This window comes from Dermacentor variabilis, chromosome 8, assembly GCF_050947875.1.
Source record: "Dermacentor variabilis isolate Ectoservices chromosome 8, ASM5094787v1, whole genome shotgun sequence".
Taxonomy (NCBI): Eukaryota; Metazoa; Arthropoda; class Arachnida; order Ixodida; family Ixodidae; genus Dermacentor; species Dermacentor variabilis.
In genome coordinates this window covers 52774214-52798226 of record NC_134575.1, presented here as the reverse complement: position 1 = coordinate 52798226, position 24013 = coordinate 52774214, and the positions used below count along the sequence as shown (strand labels likewise).

Here is a 24013-nt window from a genome sequence, read left to right as displayed (position 1 = left end):
CACATCAGTTCCAGTTATAGGTGGAAAAGTTTTTGGAAATATGTTCCACCCAATGGAACCTAAATGCGATAGCAGTAACGTGTAAGGCGGTCTTTCGACACCAGCCACACACCTTCCGTATTTTTTTTTTTTTTGAGTCAGCTGTAAAAGAAGGCGCGCCACTGATAGCTGTAAGTGGAAACGGGTCTGGAGGAACAGATATAATGCTCTTGACTAATTTGCTTCGATAGGCATTGAGCTTTTTACACACTTCCTCATTACAGCCCCTTAACGCAGGCATATAGTCGAGCTCTTGCGGGGAAGGAGCGGCCTGAAAGCTGCACCGCAGTTCATGTACGCATATAGAAATACTTTCAAGTAAAATGAGATTGTCGGATTGTTTCATTACACCTAATGGGTTGTTACGGAAATTGACTGTAATGGTGGGCACCTAAAGAACACTTCCAAGAAAAAAATATTTTCTACTAAGCTGATGCGCAATCGAAATCCCGTCACACGCAGTCATGCATCGGAAACGGCCAACAATATGCATTTTCTTTCAGGGGCGGGCATACTGAAATGGTGTGATGGCTGGGATTTCACAGATTGTTCAAGCTGCGCTGCCGGCTATGCTGCCGTTCTGCGCCGTTTTTCTGTTGTCCTTCCTTTTTGTTGCCTATGTTTCCCAAATTGATCCCTTACTGAAAATGTGTGGGCAGCGCTGCTAATCACGTGCCCGAAGACGAACTGTCAACAACCCTCACTAACACTTCAATGTTGCGACGAAGGGCATCGCTATTGCTGCGGGACACAGCCACAAGGGAAATACTCACACTGGATGTGAGGATTAGCTGAACCTGCTCCATCTCGTTGAACCGGCTTGCAAAACATTTCATATTTATACAGTTTGCTCTGCTGGTTGCACAATTTACTAGTGATGTCAATATTGCTTGCCTCGCGAAATAGCACATTCTGAGGGCCACAGCTGGTTTAAAGATGAAGCACAGACTAATTAGAGTGTGACGACCAAATCACAATCGTACTCTCTAAATAAATAAAAAAAAAGTCTTATACGTGCCGCCTTACTTTCGAAACGTAAACACCGCGACAGGCACGCACGTGGCAAGATTATATTGCCCCAAATGGATAAATTTGAAACCATTCTGACCAACAACACTATTTCAAGGCGCTATAATATTAGAATTAGGCTGAAATACTCTCAGGCTTACCCGTAGATGTCGCCATATTTTGTAGACCATTCGTTCATGACTTTTATTGTGTCCTGTTTGTGTTTCAGACAAACGAAAAAACGGGAACATTTATCAGTGCAAGCACATTTCAACGCACAGCTACAGAAATACATAATTACGTCAATTACGTCGATAACAAAATCACTTAGAACTAAAGTATTTACATAGTCTTATTTTAGATTTTTTTTTATATGCATAAGGTAAAGACACTGGAAAAGGAAAAAAAGTGGCGACTTAGCGGTAAATGCGAGAGGAACGCGGAAGCATTACGTGACTCCTTTTTGGGTTTACTTATCGATACTTAGACACCGCTTTTGCCACATTGCAATGTGGTTTGCTGGAGCTCACTCTCTACACACGTCCTGCCTCTACAAGGAGCGAAGTGCTACTGACGGTGGTCCGGTGCAGACTACTGTCAGCTGGAATATATATATATGTATATATAGGGGTGAAAAGCACTACCTCGAGGTTATCTTTGGTTTATCTCGCCAACACTTTTGGCCAGTGGGTCCACCTTCTACAGTGGCTGCAGTAAATTTTCGCGACACAGTCTCTTCATATATGTAGTTCCCCAGAACAAAAGATGGAAAAAAGAAAGATGTGTGAGACAGCTAGGGACTAAAGAGACTACTTGCTGGTTACAGGAGTAGTGACACCGCAGTCGCGCCGCCCCTACTGAATGGCAGTGTGTGGGATGATCGACGCTTTTCCCAAGAGGGTGCCGTGTGGTCAGAAAGTTTGGCGCGTGCGCTACCAGATGCTAGACGAAAGTGCAAGCCATTTGCGGTGTTCTTATAAAAGAAAGACGTTGCAATGTTTAGAAGAACGCGTAAAATAGAGGGAAAAAGTCGCGGTCTGCGCGACGCACGCCGCAGAGTCACAGCGTGAGCTGCAGGAGCCGCTTCATAGGTGTTCTATTTTCGGCAGCACGTACTAGAGGGTCATCGCCGCGAAGTGCCTTTGCGGCGAAGTGTCTTCACGTCGTTTTCACGACAACGAACAGAACTTGTACTTCGGCCGTCGACTGCGAGCTGCGGCTTGAGCTGCTCCCTGCACAGCGGTCAGCTGAGCCCGACGATGCGTGGTTGCAACCGCGCGCGTAGCTCTACGGTTCGCAATAAAAAAAACTGCGACTTTCGGTGAGTTGGCAATGCTTCATCTTGAAACAAAGCAGCACGCGAGAACGAGAACGGATACATTGTGGTCTGTGTCTCTTGATCCATTTTTTGTTCTGTTTTTCGCGCTATCTTTTATTTCAAGATGAATCTGCGATTCGCTTCTTCAGCAGCTGTACGCACACTGCGAGGAGGCTCCATAACGTGCACTTAAAGAGCAAACACAGGTATTTAGACCACGCGACGCACATGTTACATTAATTGACACGGGGCCCGATACGATGCAACTGCAACATGTCGCCACAACTGGTGGAATACAACGCAACTGCAACACAAAGCTTGCGCGTATCGACGTCACGGGGCGCGCACCTCGCATTACATGACTCCTCGCGCATTAGGACGCGTGTATGGGGAAGCTTGCGCAGCATCTAGAAAGAACTGCGGAAACATCTTGCTGCTGCTGATGACGATGATGCTTTATATGCGTCCCCTTTGAAACGGGGCGATGAGAAATAGTCACCTACCTTGCTTAATTTGATCAGCTATGTTATATATATTTTTCGTTCTAGAATTTTTGTATACACCTCCTTACTCTTCTTTTTGTTCCTGAAAACTTCCCCACGTTTCCCAAAACTTGCCAAAACTACCTATGCTACTGCTACGTGGCGTGCCACCTGGTGCAATAATATGGAGCTGCAATCCAAAGCGTGCACATAACTAGGCTAGGCGGCGCGCGTCTCAAGTCGCGTGTAAAGCCCCTTAAACTTCGGAAAGTAGTGACCCTCTCCTCCTCCGACTACCCACCTCCTCGTTTCTCCTCTCTTTCACTCTCCCTCCTCTACCATGGCGCCGCCTACAGTGCTCGAGCGTAGCAATGGCGCTAACATCGGCGCCACTCGGTAGACGCTTCACGAGTAAAAATGGCTCTGATGCACGGTGCGAGGGCCCACGTGATGCTATTAGGCCAATAGCGACGCCGCGTCGGCCTCGGCCAGAGCGTGCGAGGAGGAGGCGGCATTCTTCAAAGCGTGGCACTACTTTACGAAGTTTAAGGCGCTTTAATCGCGTGATTCCTCGCACGCTAGGACGCATGTACGGGGCATGTTTCCCAAGCAGCTAGCAAGCGGTGGCGTGGCGCTTACACATATCACACGATACACAATTAGTTTTCTGCCTTTCAAAGATCTCTCTGACCCACCATATAATATGCTCGTGTTAGTTGGCTTACATATAGCCCTTGCCGCAGTAGAATATGCGACAGGCACACTGAAATACCGTGGCGAAGCACTCGGTCGTGTTTTCGTAGATCCGTTGCTTATGTTCGTAGCGTGTATGCTGCACAAGAAACTGCGCCGGATCGTAAGCCCTTATTGAAAGCTTGCACATGCTTCGCCGACTTTTGAGTATGTTTTCACTCATTTTTAAATTTTTGTAGCGCTTTGTTTGTATTGTTTTCCTGAAAATTCTGCTGCCATGAAATAAATAAAAAAAGAAAGTAGGCACAAAATCGACCAATTTTCTGATGGCAGTTGGTTTCTCTCACCTCAGTCCACAATTGGTCGAAGTTTCCGGTGATCAAACACGGCTCTGGACCAGGGATTGCGATCCGTTTGAAAAAGCTTAGTTGCCACCGACGCCATCTGTGAATCCGGAAAAACGATGAGCGAACAAAAATACACTAAGAACGTTTGCTGTTAAGCTGGTTCTGAAAAAAAAATTGTGCAGAAACTCTGATTGTGGTTCACAATCTAAGCGAAATGCCGGACAGTTTTGAAAAGCTATTAGCTTTATATAACAAATGAATTGCTTGAAGGCTTTTATTTGTTGCAGTGAGTATCTTTAGACAGCAGTTGTTGTTTCAGTGGGAAATCCAACGCAAAATTGAAGGGCTTCAAAGCACAAGACATTTATCAGAGGATACAACTGCATCCCAAGGCGTGAAGCTGCTTTACTTTTACTTGGCGTTTCTTTTCAGAACCTTCTTTCGCTCTCAGTCCAATGCTCAGGAAGGCTTTAAACATGTCGGCGAGCGGCGCTGTATACCGGTTGAGTCGGACCGGCAAAAGCAGAAAGATAATGTACACAATTTCGTAAAATAAAAAAAAAAGAGTTTGACTTGTTCAATTTTGCCACAGTTTGTTAGTTGGACCTGTCTTATGATTTGAGCAAATCGTGCGGTCCCGCAAGGGTCGAATTAACGTGCGCAGTAATAATAAATAACGTAGCGTATGACATCCCTTGTGAGCAAAAGTGAACCCCACGTACCACCCTTACCCCTCTTTCCCCAAACACTTTACACCATACCTTAGCATACCTGAGCACCTTATTATGACAATCAGGTGCTCAGCAGCAGCAGGCCGTGGATGGGAGTGTCGGAATGCGGAGACATTCGAGCACATAAATTCACATGCACGTCAAAACGGCGACCGAAGTGGTCAAATTAATCCAGAAAACTCCATTGCGAAGGTTTGTTACAGCCTCAGTGTTGTTTGGGGACGTTGAACCCCACGAATAAATCAGTCGATAAATCGAACAATAAAGAACGAACGATTTCTGCGACGGTATCGCAACGTATATTTTCCTGTTCAGAAAAAAAAAATACGGCAGACTTGCACAATTTAGGCAGCTGTATAGAGAGTGAGCTGTCATGAGGACGGTCATTGCAATCGTGACAAATTTGCTACAACAGTGTTTACTTTAAACACGGAGCAACAATAACGAGGACACATCTTTGTGGCAAACAAAGCTGTCATGCCCGTAATTTCCTCAATAGACGCTTGGTAGTCTAGGGAGAAGCATCGTTCCACGAAGAGAAATAAGGATGGCACTTGCGACGCAGAGGGATATTTCGGTAAACTTGTAATAGATTGGAACAAACTCCAGAACCTTGTAACCTTTTTTCTTTCTTTTTCACGCCGCATACCATAACCTTTCTTACCGCACAAAGACAGCACGCAGACAGTGTTTCCATAGTGTTTGGATATCACTGCGTCGCCCTTTGTAAGAAGGATTGTTTAAATAGTGAAATTTCTGAATCGAATAGAACACCAATATTCGAGACGAACGATCACCAGACATCAATTCGTGTATCCCATATTTATATACCTTATATTCATTGACCCATGAATAACTGTTCGCGATGAAAAGCCGTGAGAACTGAATAGCTTTTACATGAGAAACATCTGCTTTCAATTACCTGTGGTACCCTAGAAATAACAGTAATGCATCTAGGAAACATGGTTTATGTGACACGTACAGTTTTGTATTCGCTTAACACCATGGAATACATAGTGACCCAAGTTGGCGGAAAAATTGCCATAGACATCCATAGGCAGACAGCAGAAAGGGTGTGCAGTATCCTGAGAATGCTAACCGCATTAAAAAAAATTGCGCAGAACCCATCTACCGACGACTGTCGAAGGTAATGGGTTTAGCATCGAAGCAACATACGAGGCTAGCCTGCTGCCAGTGTTGTGACGCTTTATGTATGAGGCGTGTACTGCAGGGGCACTCCTCTATCACGCTTCCGTGCGAACACTCCGCGCCATCTAGCGGCGCCGCCATGAAGCTGCGCACGGTCTCCGAAATACACGGCGCGCCGGTGCGTGCGAACGCCAAGAAACGCCTCATGCAGCAGCCGGGCTCCACTCTCGCGCTTTCCATCCGGGCGCGCCGCGCCATCTACTGGCCCTGCCGTGGAGTCCCGGCGTGGTCGTCGAGACCGTACGCGCGCCGCGGAGGTGTGCAGGTGCTGAGATTTGTTCTCTGGCTTGTCACACACCCAGTGTGCGCATACTCAGTGAGCCAAGTTTTTTGACAGTTTCATCGAGGAGTGGCACATACAAATCGCATTCATGGCTCTGCTCGTTAAAGCGTTGACGTGAAAGACGCTCCTTTAAAAGCGGCGCACTCGCAGTGGATTTGTGGCGCCGCATGTCAAGGCGTCGGAATGCTGTCCAAGAGGAACCCGTGTGACTTGGGCTGGATTGGATTGGATAGGATTGGGTGTGGCTTGGGTTGGGCCGCGCATGGGAGAATATTTGAATGTTTTCTAACGGCACATTGGGCTCCTCAAAATGGCCCATCACGAAATGGGCTGGTCAAAACGCAGCCGGGCTGCTCTCCCGCATTGCGCACACCGCGCCATCTTGCGGCGCCACCTCATATCCCGCGCTCTGAGTGGTTTCGATACGCCCAAGCATTGGAGAAATATAAAAGATTATTCTTTGTTATTGCAGAGCGGCCAATTCCCAGTGGCACACACCTAGTGCCCCAGTGTCGCACCAAATAGGTTCATTGAACAGCCGCACTTACCGATGGGCACAGTTGGTATCAAATATGTTCGTTGAAAAGCAGCAGAGACTGAGCGTTACATAATATTCCGGGTCTGCTTCGAATATATCTATTGAAGGGCTTGACATGCCCATTCGCACACACCTAATGCCGCATGTACATTGACCCGCGTCGGCGTCAAAGTTCGTTGAAGAGCGGCACACAGGTGCACATTGCACTGTGACCAGTTAACCATGGCATTGATGCATGCATTGATCATTTTGGAGTAACTGGCTTTCAAACTAAAACAGGTATTTAAGCGACTGGGTTCTTTGAACTTCTTACGTTCTATTTCAACTCAACCTAAGTGGAATGCGATGGACTCATCGCATCACGCACAGATTGCTCATCTTATGCAGTGCCACAGATCCGTGTTGCAAAAAAAAAAAAAAACGCACGGGTTGTAAAGATACACGTCGGCCCCCTCTAGTGTCATGCGTAAAGAATATTCTGTACCGCTTTCCGTTATCGTGCGGGAAGGTTTACATTGGGCAGTCTGGATAACCTGAATGATACGTTAAGAGAACACAATGAAAAACTGAACCGATACCGGGATGGTCATGCGTCTGTGCATTGCGGTGATTGTGGGTGTAAACCCTTATTTAATACGCGCTGCCTTCTGTATAGAAATATAGGTAAAGTTACGGGAGAAGTTGTTGAAGCTGCGTTGATAGCGAGGGGCCGCTGTTAGCTGGATTAGTTCCCCTTCAGTTGCTCTGAATGCAAGTGAATTCGCGTTCCGGAAAGTGGCCGGTTTTCTTATGCGGTGATCGAACCTTTCCGGTGTGCAGGCCTACAAATACCGGTGTTTTTCTGGAAATAAACACTCATTTGCAAGTTAACGGTTGTCCTGTTGTCTCGCTCTTGTCCGCGTCTTCCAGCGCTATGACCCTCATTGCTGGATCTAACCAACTATCCCAAATAACGATACTTCTAAACCTCAGTGTCAGTTCTAGTAGTAAAACATCAATACCAAACAAAGTGAATTGGAAACTGTCGCCGCGGTAGCTCAACTGGTGAGAGATTGCACGTGTAATGCGAAGACGTGGAATCATTCCCTACCTGCCGCAAATCGTTGTTTCATCCACTTTCATTTGCATTAATTGGCCATTTGTTTATTTCATTCACGAAACACACACACACACACACACACACACACACACACACACACATATATATATATATATATAATGTACACGACTCACTGAATAAATATGACGCCAGTTCAATTGCGCCAAGCAACTGAGGAATTTTAAACGTTGTTTTGTGTGTTTGTACACCGGAGGGATACCCACTGGCGCATACCCTTGTGACTCAATTTGACGTAAAAGATGTTTGTTGAAGAATGGCAGACACCCAGTGTCTTGTCTCATACCCGGTTACCCAAGTTATTTCGGCGGTTGGTATAAAACGCGTTCCCCTCACCGCAGCATCCCTGTACTACATGTGTTAGACAGTGGGCTACCCAGTGACCCAAGCGGGCTGGAAAACCACCAGAGACAAAAGTGAACAGACAGACAGACAGACAGACAGACATCAGAAAGTGGGTTAAGTATCCAGCATGCTAATCGCATTGAGAAAATAGTGGTTCCTCTACAACAGACGTCGCAAACGAGGCATTGTTTGCCCTGATCAGCTTGGTAAGGTGATCTTTGACACTATTTATTCTTTGCTTTGGAGTTTCCTGACGCAAATGTGACAACTTCTGCGTCTTCTATTAGGGCTGGATGTTGTTTTTCGAAAGCGTGTTCAATGCAGTAGGAAGCTATCTGTGCGGCTTCTTGCCACGAGATAGCTTCTTTGATGACTACGAACAATGATGGCCATGGTCCAGAAAACGTTTCCACGTATCCAGCAAAGAGGAGGAAATTAGCTACTGGCGCAGCTAGACAGAACTACATATCATAGCGTTATCTACAAATGAAGCCCGCATGCTGGCAACCACAAAACCCCAAACCTCGGTGTGATTGCGAGCCATGGGCTTCTCGCCAGAAAGCTCTTCAAATAATGGATGCCCCCATGGCCGCAATATACTATATTTGGACTGTCTCCAGAATTTCGTTGAAACTCTGTTATCACAATGTAGCGGGGAACGTACTAGATGCAGTCTTGTTATTTTGTGGCAGGCACCAACGTAGTAGTATATAGTTGCGCGTGAATATCCTGTTTCGTTTCTGTTACGCCCACCATTCGGAAGAAGCGTCAATACTACCCGTACCTTCTGCCTCTTTCGTAACAACCCCCCCCCCCCCCACTTCCACTTCTTTTTGATCAATTCAACTCGCATCACCCTCCTCTACACAACAGCCTATTTTTCTCCTTCGTCGTTTGAGGCTGGAGGAGAGTGAACTAAACTAAGACGAACTGCTGCTAAGGAAAACAGTTGCTGGCCTCTGAAAGACGTGCCCCGTTGTTAAAACGCCAGCGCCAGCGACATTTTATCCCATCACTGTGAATGAGTTTGCACTAGCACTTTCTCAAACATCTTGTCCTTCTTACACCAAGAACACGCAAACTTGTTACCAAGGAACAAGCATGCTGCCATTTGTCGAAGGACACTCCGAAGCATATCAGTTTTCAGCCGCACCGAAATATTTAAATAACGGTGGGCAAACATCAACTTTCTTTCAGAGCATGAATCGGATACGAACAATAAGTATCGTATGTCGAATCGAATTGTAGAATAGTCAAGCGCAGACGCATATGCCTGTTCACAGCAGGAATACTTATTTCTGTGTAATTTGGTACTACACCTGTACTGACTAGCGCGAAAAAGACTGCTATCTGGTACAAATTAGCAAAAAAATATTTTAAAATATGGGGTTTTACTTGCCAAAACCACTTTCTGATTATGGGACACGCCGTAGTGGGGGAGCGCGGAAATTCGGTCCACCTGGGGTTCCTCAACGTGCACCTAAATTTAGGTACACGGGTGTTTTCGCATTTCGCCCCCATCGAAATGCGGCCGCCGTGACGGGGATTCGATCCCGCGACCTCGTGCTTAGCTGCCCAGCACCATAGCCACCAAGCAGCCACAGCGAGAGACAAATTATCAGGTTGAAACATAAGATCACTAATTGTAATTCGAAAAGGGCTCTAATAGCATCTCAACATGTTCAGAGCCTCGTTGCAATCAATATTTCCAAGAATGAATGAGTGCTTCGACTAGCTTTCCAAGAACACTAAATAAATGATTGCCCAAAAGAGATCAGTCGAAACAGAAAAGAAGAAATACCGCTAAAGGAATTGGTGGCCGTGAACACACCCTAAAGGATCCGTTGCAAGGAAAACATCAGTAGACTGACAGAAACAACACATGAAAGACTGCAAGCACAACTCACAATTAAACATGCAGGCTTTCGCCGCGAAACCTGAAACAAAGCTTGCATTACCCATTTTGTTTCTGCGCTGCTTAGAAAATTTTCAATTAATTGATGATGCTTGGCCATATTTGTTTAGGAGACGAAGAAAAGTAACATTACCCTAGGAGTCGGCTATTGCAATTTTTTTGGTTAGCTTTTGAATTTTCCAATATACCCAATAGTTCCTTTTCGAATACGAATACAAATAGTTGTATTCCCCTCTCAGCATGCATGTTAGTATTAGTACGTGCATTGTTAGTATGTGACATGAATATTAGTACACATGAATAACTTGAATGTATTCGTATTGATAACATGAACTGTCGGCCTACCCCTAATTTTCAGGTTTCTATGTACAATGACTTCTACCAGGAAACTGAGCATAAAATTTAGTCTTAGTTGATGGAGATGGCTACTAACAATGCATAATTGACGTTGCATGTTACAATGTTCAGTGATTTGTTTGAGGTAGCTTTAGTTTTGAAGAAAGGACAGCTTTCATAGTTTCATCTTCGTTCGTCCCTATTCCTGTGCGTAGTTGAAAAAAGAAAGAATGCGTTTTTCTGAGTGGAGGATTTCAGAGTTCGGATTTGAAAGGATTTCGGCTTTAATTCATGTTGTCACTGCAATGAACATGCATATCTAAGCCGCCGCAGCATCGACTAAGACATCGTCGAAAAGAGGTTATTTCATAGCATCGCTCTGTGGTCGGCAGCAGGATGCGTTACACTTGTCATCACAACTCACAATATGCTTTTGCTATGCATGAATCCCTGTTATCAGACTTATAATAATGCTGTAAGTTCAATTTACCTCAAAATACGAGATACATCTGATTGAAGAAGACCGTTGCTCATCCAGAAGCCTTGAGTTTCATCACGAGCTCAAAAGGCCCTTACTACTTATAAACTGCTCGAGATTGCCGAGAAGGACATTACGTTACCCTACTATTGCGGGTTTTCTTCTGAATTTCTCAAAACGCTGTGAAATCATTCCACCATCGCGATGAATGTCATATTATACCTGCACAAGAGTAAGCCCTTGAACTTCCTCAGAGAACCAGGATGCCCAACCTGCTGCGACACTTACCTGTACAAAGTGGTCGCAACAATGACAACAACCACGATGGTCACACTAAGGTTCCACCCGGCAAGAACAAAGACCATGACAGCGTCTCTCAGAACTTCCAACGCACGGGTTCCAAACTAAGTTTCTTCTGGTAGGCAGCGGATTTGGTTGAGTGATTGTCAGTTGACAACGTGAAGCAGAGGCACAGAGCACTGCGCGTCACCCAGGAGACCAGGAAAGCCACTGCGAATGCCTACAACCCGTCCTGCCACTGGCGCGTAGAATGGCGAAGCAGCTCTATACATTTGTTTTTGTTCCTCATAGCCTACAGAGGTGTTCGAGCCAAGGTCAACGTACGTACGTCGATTGTTATCGGCCTACTTGCGCTCTCAGACGCCCTCGAATCGATAAGCGATTCTTTGTTGCTTTATTTACGCGAGGATGCAAGCGATCCAGCGATGGCGTACGCCGCGGCGCTTCATTTTCGCACAGATACGTGTGTACGTCTTGGTACGGCAAGTGCTTTGTTCGTGTGATTGGGGGCTGATAATACGGAAATGATCTTGTCGATCTGCAGTCCCAACGAATTACTAGCAAATGAATACATGTTGTAGTCAGCTATTATTATCAACCGGCATCTTACGAAATTGAACAAAAAAAAAACTAATTGCTTGTTCAGATGTCAATCTCAGTACATGTCTGCAGCAACCCCTTTTGATATGAGCTCAAAGGGTGCAGTTCTTACGTTTGTTGAAATAAATGCGTGTTTTGCGTGCTAAGGACGTAGACACAGGCTTAACATCCCTTGGCGGTTCATCGTCCTCGCTTCTCGTCCTTGATGTTACCTACTCGCAGTTCAAGCGTACCTGCAGATTTATCTTTCGTTGTCGGTGACGATGCACCATAAGACCTCAAAAAGAGTATAAGTTTTCTCAAAAACTGGTGGCAGCAGAATAATTAAAGGTTCGATATATAGTGCCGGTTGCATCTCGCTATATTTGAAAATTGAAAAGTTTGGACTATGCTTTTTTGTTTTAATAGTGAAAAGGATGAAAGATGATTTTGGCGACGTGGACACTGGGTCTGAGGAGGCTGCATTTATATACGAGGTGCTCGGAGGTCTCACAAGAACTTGAACCGCCAAAGTCGAGAATCGTTCAGCCGAAAAATTTATTTAATTAAGTTATTGCCGTAGATGGATTACGGGTGAGCGATGAACATAGAATGCGCATTGAACTGTGGGTTTTGAACAGAAGTGGCGTCCTTGTTGTGCGGTGTGAAAATTGTAGTTTGGTTAGTTGCTAGGTTGCTAGCGTCGGTTTTCCCCCACTTCGTGCTGCGGTGATGTAATGTATGAGATACGCGGTACCACACGTAGGCCGCCAGGTGGCCATTATGAAAACAACAAATCAACAACTGTTCACGTGACTGCAACGTTTTCGTCTTTCTCGGTCTTTGGAATTGACGGCCATCGTTAAAGGATGAACTTCCTTCTATTGATCCAAAGGAGATTCGTGTTCGGAAGATCTTTTTTCTTGTTAGGGACAGTGGTCTGTCGTAAGCATGGCGAGAGGAGGTTACGACAAGGCCAGATACATTAAAATAACACAAGCGTTCGTTGTTGAAAAAAGGACGCCGGGCTTTCGGGGAAGAAAGAAAGAGTTGTATTTTGTCAGGTCCTCTGTATTCTCCAAATGGGTTGTTCCGACGCATTCACTGAGAGATATACAAGGATGCTATCTCGTTGGTCACTTGGAACCAGTAAATTAGGATACAATCCATTGCGTTGAAGCGTCCCAGAGGAAAGCTTCATGTTCAACAAGTTTTTAAAATACTACTGATTGATTTGCTGATGCTGAGTAGGATTTAATGAAAGAATGTCCAGGTTTGGCCAAAGAGCGCCAAGCAACTGATCATGAGTTTTTAATCCAAAAGTGAGTTGGGAAGGGTAGATATCAAAATGGCTTTAGAGGCGCATAATAACAGTGTGTGTAAAGTGCATAAGTTATATGTGCAATAAGAGTGTGCAAATGAGTGGCGAAAAGAAATATGTTATGAAGAAATGCTATACTAAGACGTGTCAGTGCCAGCAGCACTAGTACCTCACCAGCGCCCGTGAACGCAAGACCCTTGACGTACGTGCCTTTCAAAACGCTAGTATCGCAGCAGCAGTCTCCAGTGAGAGGATGTGCTAGAAATACCTTTCGATGATAACACGCAACAGGTCATTTAAATCATCCGGAACTACTTTAGTGGAAAGTGAAATGACTGTCCTCCAACATACAACGTTTTCAATACTTCCAATAACTCCGTTCCCCCTACAAACTAACGGAAGTCAATTATATTCGTCCGCTCGAGATTCGAAGAGTGACCCGCCGTAGTTGTTCAGTGGCTATGGTGTTGGGCTGCTGAGCACGAGGTCGCTGGATCGAATCCCCGTCATGGCGGCTGCATTTCGATGGGGGCGAAATGCGAAAACACCCGTGTACTTAGATTTAGGTGCACGTTAAAGAACCTTAGCTGGTCGAAATTTACGGAGTCCTCCACTACGGCGTGCCTCATAATCAGAAAGTGGTTCTGGCAAGTAAAACCCCATAATTTTTTAGATTCGAGGAAACAGACTTACATATCTCAAGAAGTTTCAAACTAACCAATTATGACTCGAATAATCTCCATATTCCTCGCACTTATCGCCTAAATGGGCTTGACAGTTAAAGTAGTACGCGTTAAGCCCGTACTTTGCCACAAGAAAACACATTCGAATGTCCAACATTTGCGCACTATGAGAGAATGGATTTGTCAGATTTAATCTCGTACCGTGTCTTGTAGCAATATTTTTTTTCTTTCTTGTATTGTTTAGCTTGTTCGCTTTGTGTATTGCCGTGTGGATACTGGATTCTATAAATAAATAAATAAATAAAGAATATACGTAAGCGCGATAAGGTGAGGCAAGGTCAGGCCTTCTGTAATATTTTGGCATGGTTACTCCTGTAGAGGCTTCTCTAAGCGTTTCTGAATGCACCCGTTATCAAAAAGCTATTTTGATGAATGGTGCTCGTGTCGAAAACATCACTTAGTAATGTTGCGTGACGTGAAATATTTAATAAAGAACACAGGTGGGCAGATGGAGATATCAGTTGTCTCTGCTTACAATTGTCGCCACTCATTTTGTCAGGTATGCACTTGCCTGCTGAACGTTCTACTTTCACTCTCTTCACGAAGCGCTTCTTGTAGATAAAACCGCTATCAATTTAAGAACAGTTGCAGAAACACGAACCACAACACATTTGACAAGGAACGAATGCCGAAATACGAGACGCTGTTGCATGCGGCAGAGCGACGAGGTTGTTGAGCACATTATTTCCTTGACACAGTTCGAAATAAGCGAAGCACAAAGACGTACGTGTTTACTACTTCGGTGTCCCCATTGAGCCGTTTCTCCATCACGCAAATTGCTTGATATATGGTAGAAGCGAACAGTAACGAGGTTACCTTTTCTCGAGTCAACAGAAATTTGCAGTGCATGGAGAATTACAATCATCAGTGCTCCTCGCAATAGGCTTTTCAAGGCCGTTCCAGAGTACCCAACGCGATTAGCAACAAGACAGGGATTGCATTTTATTTTCGTGCTCCAGTCGCTGACCCACCTAGCATCGCATCCAACCAGATATCGAAGCCTCACTTCCTTGTACAAATATGTAGAGTCGATTAGAAAACAAAAGTGCAATTCACAGAGACCGTGAAACGGTTTGGCGTTTGAGCACGTCGTATTAAAGTGCAGTGGTTACCACCGGCCTGCTTTGACGCGACAAAACTCGAGACATTGCAACACTCTCCTTATCTGAAAGCAAAGGCAGCGTCGCCAAACTCACCGTCGCTACAAGGCCCGATGCGAATTCTGGTCAGGGCTGTTTCGCGGTACACTTTGTTGGTTCAGACGATGCTACAACACGTACAGAGTACAAGAGGTTTGTGCCGATGCGCTGGGCCTTATCTTTCTGAAGCGCCCTGTTCGAGCATGTTGTCCTGATTTCGCGGTACAAGGAATCTGAGCGCATAAATACAAAGGGGATGCTTAAGCGAGAGAAATCCTCATTTGGACAACGGTTGTGGCCCTCCAGCAAAAACGTATCAGCGTGTCCCCATCTCTTACTCAGAAAACAATGTTTTACACGGGGCGCTTCCAACAAAGGTGAACGCTTAAAAAAAAATCGGGGGGCTGCATCCACTCATATACATACATTGAAGTCACCATCTGTGCAAATACCGACTACTTTGCAAACTGTCATATGATTTGAGACGGTTCACATGCCAAGTCGGCGTTGGTTCAATGTGAAAACATCCGAACATAAAGCAACTTTTGTGGAAAGCGCCCGTTTTGTTTTTTTCTTTAAGCGAGTCTACAAATCTTAACCACGGCAGCAAACGGCGAGAGAGCAATTTCGGATGTTCATACCTCGCATAGAAGCATATATAACTGCAATTTGAATGTTTTCTTCGGGCAAACAAACATTTAAAACTAGTTTTAAAGAACAAAATTCGTGCTATAAGACGATATGGCCCGACATTATGAGCTTTTGCAGCTAAAAGGCCCTACCTGCTAATCAGAAAAAAAAACACGATGTCTTTTACGCTAGACCAGCCTCTTAACCTCTTTTTGACAAGTTTTGGACAAGCCCTGCAGTGTGTATTCGCCGTAAGTAATGTGGGGGAATTCATTTCCTTCAATGCTGAAGAAATCTTTAACCATGTTGTTGCTCATTCAAGCACGGCCCAGTGACCAAAGTTGGCGTCGAAGAGGTTTTTCTAAATGCGGCTCGTACCCAGGCACGCACACTGTCACGCCTGGACGTGGGGCTCATAGGTCTGCTGACGAGCCCAACATTACAGGGGGCGGGTGCCTCAGCTTTGTGAAGTGGTCAAGAGCCTTTATCAAGGCAACTCGACGACGCTAATATTGTGTAACATCGCTGCCGAAGGCTAAGCGTTTGTCAAGCGGCTACGATCTTGTGATGTTCGTGCCAAAAGCACAATCGCTGCAAGCAGCCGAAGCTGGCCGCCAAGAAGAGCCAGCTAATGGCTGCATGGAGCCAAGGTCTGACGACTTCCTTGCGAATGGCGCCGACTCCTGTTACCCCATTGTCTTGCGATTGCGTCATAAGAAAGGTAGGCGATACTTGTTGCTGAAAGCGCAGTTCTCATTTAATTTTTTTGAAGCTAATTGCTTGAAGAAGCAAACAACTACACTGTCGTGCGTAATAGCGCGAAAATCATTTCAACGCGATAGTGTTAGGGTCCCCGTGCTGGGTGCCGGACGTGGCTGCGGCGCAAATAATTGCGAGCTGCGCATACCCAACCCCGCAGGCCCTGCGTGTGGCGCAAGGAAATTCCTGAACTAATTGAATGTATCATGGTAAAATACGTAGAAAAAATTGCAAAGTACGACTTATGCACAGCCGACAGACATGATAGCGTCGGATTCTAATTTCGATATACGAAAAAACATAATTCTGTTACGTGGAAACTCAAACACAAACCCCTTTTAATGATATAGCGCTTTCCAGCTGCGTTTGAAGTCTGTCTTAGTACGAGCGGCGTGGCGACCTCGGTTCCTTGCACACCATCAAAAAAAGAACCACAAAGCTCGCCTTCGTGCATAGCATGCGCCGCCAGCGTTTCCTAGGGAACATCACGGCCACATAATCTGCAGTTGCCTGGAAGCGTGACAAGCACATAGGGATTTTAGAGTGGGTCTGTTAGAACCTACATGGGGTTTTCTTTGCGTCCGCAGCTTCACTGAACTGGAGGTGAGAGCTGAGAGAGAGGGAAAGCAGAGTATAAAGATAGCATGGCGGAGCACAGCGATGCGGAGAGCGTGGGTGGAGCCTAGCGCGGATGAAAGAGCAACATGCACGCGAGCGAGGAACGCAGCCCAGCTGATTTGAGCCTGCCCATCCATCCGTCCATTAATCCATCCATCCATCCATCGATCCATCCATCCATCCATCCATCCCTCCATTCATCCTCTAACGCCGACTCAGTGTCCAAACTGTCTACCTGCTTGGGTCACTGCGTATGTGCTGCTAGACGTAATGCTGTCGTTGTCATTCTATTGTCGCCATTCTACCTTGGTGACACCTTACTCTCGTCACGTCGTGGTCGTCATGCTTTCTACCCCGACACATGACCCAAGTTGTCTAATAACTTAGCCCACTACGTATGGGTTCGGGGTCGCGATGCCGTCGTGGTCTTCGCATCGCCATCATCCATGCTTTGTCATCTGGCACTCGTCATGCCGTCCTCCCCACGTCATCATCGTCACAGAGTCGCCCTCCATTCATTGTCACACCACAACAGCGATGGCGTCGTGGCCATTGAATCGTCGTCATTCCAGCTTCGTGAGCTGACTCTCCGTCGTGCTGTCGTCATCGCACCATTGTCGTCACACAGTCGTCGTCACGCTGTCGTTCTATGCCTGTCATCGCTTCAGCAACGCCATCTCATTGTCACCATCATGTCGCCGTCATTGCGTCCTGATAAATATTCATTTTCTTTCTTCGTCGGTCTATTGTAATCACCCTGTCGTTATTGAATAGTGCTATGCCACACTTGTCATGCCGTCATTGTCAAACAGTCACTGTCATGTTTCTATTGTCAAACCGTTGTCGTAATGCCATCGTGGTCGTGCCGTCGTCATCAGTTTGACGGGCTACCGCCAAACTTTCGATTTCCGCCTTTGAAGTTTACACGGAACATGACGGCGATGGCGACGGCGACGGCAAGAACGCGCCTGGAGAGTCCATATCTTTGCTATCATATTAACATAGAGTATCAGAGTCCCGTGGCCCGTCACTTTCCGGAAAAGAAGTAACAAAACGGAACTTTCCCCATGCGACAATTCGCTGCGCCGTAATAATGTCTTTCTTCCTTTTGTGGGTGGAGGGGGGCACCGAAGTGAGAAAAGAAAATCCAAAGCAAAGCATGTTGGCCACAATCGAATGCCTACTTGGGGCACCTAATGTGGCTACCCAAAGGAATATTGAAGAAAACGTGACACGGCTTGGTCCACAGAGAACCATACGCATACTGCTCAGTATCCTACATCAGCGAGACAAAATACTTTCCGGAAAGGTGGCAATAGCATCAAAATGAAGATGATGCGCTCAAGTTGAGGCGGTGCAATACATCGAGTCCCCACAGTGGTGGCGGAGCGTGATCATAATTTTTCCCTTGTGCAAGCCAGGAAGCGTCCAAAACTCTGGCGGGCCAAAATCCACACGGCCAGAGAAAAAACGAACGCGCATCAAAGTGCGCCGCGCGGTGGTCGGGACAACACGAGAAAAACGTATGCATTCTGACGTGCTCTGGCAGCCTGAGAGTAGCGAGAGCAAGAAAACTGAGGAGGCTAAATGTGGTCCTTGCGACTTAAATTCAAAGTAAAAAAATAAATAAGAACGTAGTTACCTTTACTGGCTTTACTGTCTTGACATCGATGCTTTGGCGCAGGTGAAAAAAGATGTTAATATTCTTTTCTGTGACATGACGGCGCAAATGAACCACCACATCGCTTCGCATCATCGGACCTTGCTGCGTGCTTTGCCAACTTCTATGATAGTGTGTTGATTTGGCTTATCTCGCTCTATGGTCCGATGTACCTTAGAAAAGTCAATGCACCCATTGTGTGAAATGTTTATAAGAACACTAAACACAGAAGGTTGAGGTTGAAAATTTATTGCACGACTTTGGAAATGTCAATAAACCTTTGAATCAAAAGTTCCAGAGCTTTAAGCCCATAAAGTTACGGAATTGTAATCCATGTGTTCCTTAGATTCCGTGACCCCCGCGAGATGCCGCGACGAGCCCGTTCGCTATCAAAACGCCCTTGAAACTTTGGGCTCGGATGGGGCTCCGAGTTCACACTGTTCGCGCGAACTCGGGCTGGATTTAGAGTCTTTTCGAGCGTAAAAAAGACCATTCTAGACAAAACCCCGAATGAGTTCTGGCGCCGGGATTGTTTTGGCCCGCGGTGCATGACACTATGAAAAAATTTGTAGGGGAGGGGGGCTGAAGCCCCATAAGCTCCCCCCCCCCCTCGCCTGGCTACACCTGTGGTGCTGTTGGTGCTTCTGTAACGTCGTATAGCGTCGATTTTGCATGCCTAACGTCGACAACAGCTTCGCTATACATCCGCTTTCACAGTGTGGAACGGCGGCGCATTTTCTCCCTCTATTTGTGCTGTGCAGGCTGTTTCCAGAGAGTGGTTACGCTTTGAGCACTGGCTGCGATTTTAATTACAAAGTGAGAACTAGCTCGATATAGCCATTTCTTAAGGATTAGTTAGCAAGTGTCTGGTAAATAATATTTTGAAGTGAATATTTCTCTGCCTGTGAGCAGCAGCAATTTTCCATTGCTGCTGCTACTGGAAGCTGTTTGGCACGTCGCATCGGGAAATGGTTGAGAAAGTTCATTATGTACATGGTTGGGACGCAGGAGAGGCATGTGTGAGCCCTTTGCATCGAGAACTTCGTGGCTGTCGCCTCAGGGCTCTCTGGGGCTCGCTGGTATTTGTCGAAATGCGCTTTGTAATTGCCTGGTCATCGATACGATGACCTCCAGACGGCTCTAATTACGCGTTAGGCCCCCGAAAGAGCATTGCAGTAACTGCAGCGCTTGCGTTTATGCTTACGTGAAACAGCCCAGACAGGAGACAAGCACAAGTGGTTCACGCCACGTAACATTCAACATCACACCAGGAGGGTCGTTGGCCGTCGACATCACCGCCAAATATTCTGAATGAACGCAAACAGCCAAAAAAATAAAAACACTGCTTACATCGATTCTTACAGTGCGTGGGGTCTGCATGTTTTTGTTTAATCAGTGATTATTTCGGACATTTTGATATCTGCTGTTAACTGAAGCGTTCAGCAGCAGATGCAGCTATTTCGTTTGAATTCGCTCTGGGTAAAATTGTCCCGGGAACCGGCCAGATTTCAGTCACGCGAAATGACGTCAAATTATTTGGACTCGGAAAGCTTTGCTGCTCTGCAAGTTGATATAAAGTAAAATCAAAAGAACGGAACCAAATGACACGGAAAAGATTGAGGAATACAATCATTCAGTGATCTTGTGTTGTTCAGAGTTCTGCCTGTATTTTTAACGCACTTTTAATTATTCTGACACCCTAAAACAGTCTAAGTAAAGAAACGCAAAACAATTTTGCATTAGCACCCTTCATTACCACGAAAAAGCTACGCCTGTAGTTCAAGAAGGATTAACGAAACGGTCCCCCGGTAATATATGGATAGACTCCTTTCGTAAGGTCAGCAGAGCTGGCATACAAATAAAATAGGCGACGTTCTATCTCTACTTATCTCGTTCACCGTAAGACGCCTCATCGAACACCGGGAAACAGGCTGCGGGCGGTTCTTGTATTTTTCTAGTTTGTGTGATCCTTCTCGTTTTTCTTGTGTACGTGATTCGCACGCCGGCCTTTCCGCATACCGCGTGCCATTCTCCCATAGAATTGATCTGGATGGCCGAGATTGCTTCAGCTTCGGGGCCGGCTGGCGCATGTGACAATAGTGACATATTGACAAGTTGGGTAAACAGACGGTGGAGGGGGGAAATTACCGAAGAGGCAAACATGATTCGTTCCAGGAAAGCTTCCAAGTTGCTGACCACTCCGATCCCTACTGCTCATTCGTTGTTTAACTGATACGGTTTCTTCTTCATCGCTTTCTTTCGTCTTTTTCATTTTTTTTTGGTCTGTAGCGAATCCATTAAAGATTGACACGCTATCTCAATACTAGGATGAGTGGGCCGTTGCGTAGAGGGGACTCGCGATAACGCCCGCCGATATTGCACAGGCGGCGTGTGTAACTGAACACGGACGCCGGTTTTATTGCATTGACGCGTAGTTACATGTATCCCATTTCCTGGCACATTTTTGCCCTTTTGGCGGACCGTGTAAGTTGTCCGGGGTTCGGTATTCTCACTGTAGTTTTCGTTTATTTCCCGTGTCGTTTCCAGATCTGACGGAGGCCTTGTGCGCTCCAAAACTCTTCGCGATCCTTCCTTTTTCTCTCTGCACTTTCACCTTGTGACGTTTTAATGCGCGTCGCATTCTTTGAGAATTTCACCCACTTTTATGTATACGTGCGATCCGCGATGTCCATATGTAACCACTTATATACCTACTTGGGTCATCGGATATGTGCACCTGGGCATGTTCCTGCGGGCTTGTTCCTGTGGGCATGTACCCTTTTTTCTCAAGCCCAGCATCTGACTGATTGAGCGAGCTGCACCGCGAATGCGCGGGTCCAGGGGTGGAACATTTCAGAGTATTTGCACGCTCCAGCCCGCCACTGGTCTCAGAGGCTATGCACGGACTTCGCGGCGGCGCCGCCAGATGGCCCCGCATGTGTTGAGGGATGTGCGAGAAAGGAGCTCGGCCACTCCGCGCGCCACGGTCAAGCACCGTCAAGCTCTTTCATAAAGATTCTGCGCATTGTACATATCGCAACTATGTGTTTGTCTCGTTACTTCTCTCATTATAACTATCATAATAATGATCACATCATAAAGCATATATTCACCAATTACATATCCACCGTAAAAAAAGATATTGCTAATCGCATTAACATCGTCAATCATCCTCAAATAAGGAATGGGCCGTCAATTTTCTTATTTTTACTCTCGATGTTGCACATACAAATTTTACCTGGCTTAGCACGGTATACGCTTTTCAGGCGGAAAAGCTCAAGAAGCATACATTACTTGCGCAAGAAAATGCAACGTTATTTCACCGATTTGACAAGTAGCACTTATTGGGTTTCGCAACACGAACTTTAGGCAACATGCTGGAGCGAAATAGAAAAAGAGCGTACTCTTGTTAAGCTTGCCTTTGATTACAAATCCCGAAACTACTTTTGAACGCTGTGGAAGACGAGACGACGCCCCAGCCACTGCTTATGATCGCTTTTTGCACCACGGGGCCAGCTGTGACGGAAGACGATGACGACAAATGCGCAAGCAGGGGCACTAGCGCGTTTGCGTGGTTGGCTCCGAGTGAGGGAGTTAAAAGTTTGCCGAGCTCTAGTAATTGCTTTTCTGCAGCTGGGGTGGATTCTTCAGGGTAGTCTGCCTCCTTGCATCTTCCCCAGAGATCTTCACCCGCTGCTTCGTTCGTCCTCTATCGCAATGGTCGCCTGCCCTCAGTCCAGGGCTCGGCTGGCCTCTGCTATCCGTCGTGCACGCCACACTAGACATAGCTGGTCTTCACAGCAGTCGCTGGATAGCAATTCCACCCATTGCTCTGCATTTGGGTGCGATATGATTGTGACTACGTCACTTTGTTGACATGTCTATGTTATGTGGTATAACGTGGGTTTCTCATTGCACCATGGAGATTTGTCTTCGTGTAAAGTGGGATGCATTTTACTTAGCATTTTGAGGTTAGGGTACGACCCTGTTTGTTGTTGTCTCCATGCGACAGCTTCTTGCCTGCCAAGGGATTTGTGCGGCGAGGGGATCCGATTCTTGCTGTCTCTGTAATTGTCTAAAGTGACCGAGTAGACTCGGCGTACAGGCGTGGCTTTCTCAAGGCTGTCGACGTTGGACCCTCGGTAATTAGTGTACTCTTGAGCTATCCTGTCCGCCTCTTGGTTCCCTGCCACCCTCGTGTGTCCCGGTACACATACGAGCTTGTGTGTGATCGCTTCATGTGCTTCTGTGCCTGTTGTGTTTCACAGTCTACTGAGCAGAGTATGCGGAGTGCTCGGTGACTTATTCTGCGATGGAAGTAGTTGCGCCAGTCTGTTTACGAGTCCGAGAGTATTCCTGCGCCTGTCGGATCCGATAGCCCTCCGCTGCCGCTAGAGCAACGGCCACTTCTTCAGCCTCGACTACCGTGCAGAGTTTTAGCGAAACGCTGGTTCTCTCATGTAGCGCCGAGTCGACCATAGTTGCTACTGCATTCTTGCTTCCGCTTTGTCTACTGTACATGGCTGCGTCCACATACACCGTTGTCTTTTGGGGAGCGTAAGTTTTCTGGAGATATTCGGCGGTTGCCTCCCTGCGACCTTTATGGAGGTTGGGGCCCATGTCCCTTGAGATTGGTGCTATTTTAAGCGTGCTGCGGTACTCGTCGGGATAGCTTCGGTCCTCGAGATTTCCCGTATTTTCTCAACGTAGCCGAGTCTCTGGAGGAGAGCTCGGCCTGTGGCTGTCCGCTGTAGTCCGCACATTTGGGCCGTGAGTTGTACTTCTCTTAGTTTTGAGAGCGCGTTCTGCAGTCCCAGGGCTAGAAGTTTTTCGGTCGTGGTGTTTTGGGGTAGTCGGAGCGCAGTTTTGTACGCCTTGCACATTATCGAGTCCGCCTGTTGCATTTCGCTCTTGATGTGGCTGTGGTACTGGAGGCTGTATGTCATTCGGTTGACCACCTGACTTCTAACTAGCTTGAGTGTGTCTTCTTCTCGCAAGCCACGGTGTCTCTTCGAGACTCGCGCGATCATGCGGGCGACTTGCAGTGTTGATGCATTTAGGGTGTGCGAACAGCGCTGGTTTGACTGTAGCCACATCTCCCTAGGATTCTTATGATTGTCTTTTCGGGTATCGGGGTTCCTTGCAGGTAGACTTTAAGCCGCAGCTCTTCACTGGTTGGGACCGTTCGGTTTTGTTTTCCTCTCCATACTCGTAGGAGCTCTCATTTTTCGGTCCATCACACTAGTCCTCTTTCTTTAGCGTATTTTTCTACACAGGTGGCCGCTTTCTGTAGCTTCTCTTCATTTTCGCTCAGTAAGCCCCTGTTGGTACTTATGGTGATGTCGTCGGCATAAATTTCGTGTTATATGCCGCCAATTTCCCGTAGTCTTCGTGTCAGTACGATCATTGCCCCGTTAAGTAGCGT

The 24013-nt window shown here is 46.4% G+C and overlaps 1 protein-coding gene across 1 annotated transcript in view; it reads right to left on the bottom strand.

Annotated features, from left to right (window-relative positions):
- LOC142590213 (cytochrome P450 3A14-like) overlaps positions 1-11408 on the bottom strand; it is a 44933-nt gene extending 33525 nt beyond the window's left edge. The window contains exons 1-3 of the mRNA XM_075702133.1: positions 11128-11408; positions 3888-3984; positions 1209-1261 (exon numbers count right to left, since the gene is read on the bottom strand). Of these exons, the coding sequence (XP_075558248.1) occupies positions 1209-1261; positions 3888-3984; positions 11128-11204 (227 nt within the window). The 5' untranslated portion in view covers positions 11205-11408. The remainder of the gene's footprint in view (positions 1-1208; positions 1262-3887; positions 3985-11127) is intronic.
- Between the last annotated feature and the right edge of the window lie 12605 nt (positions 11409-24013).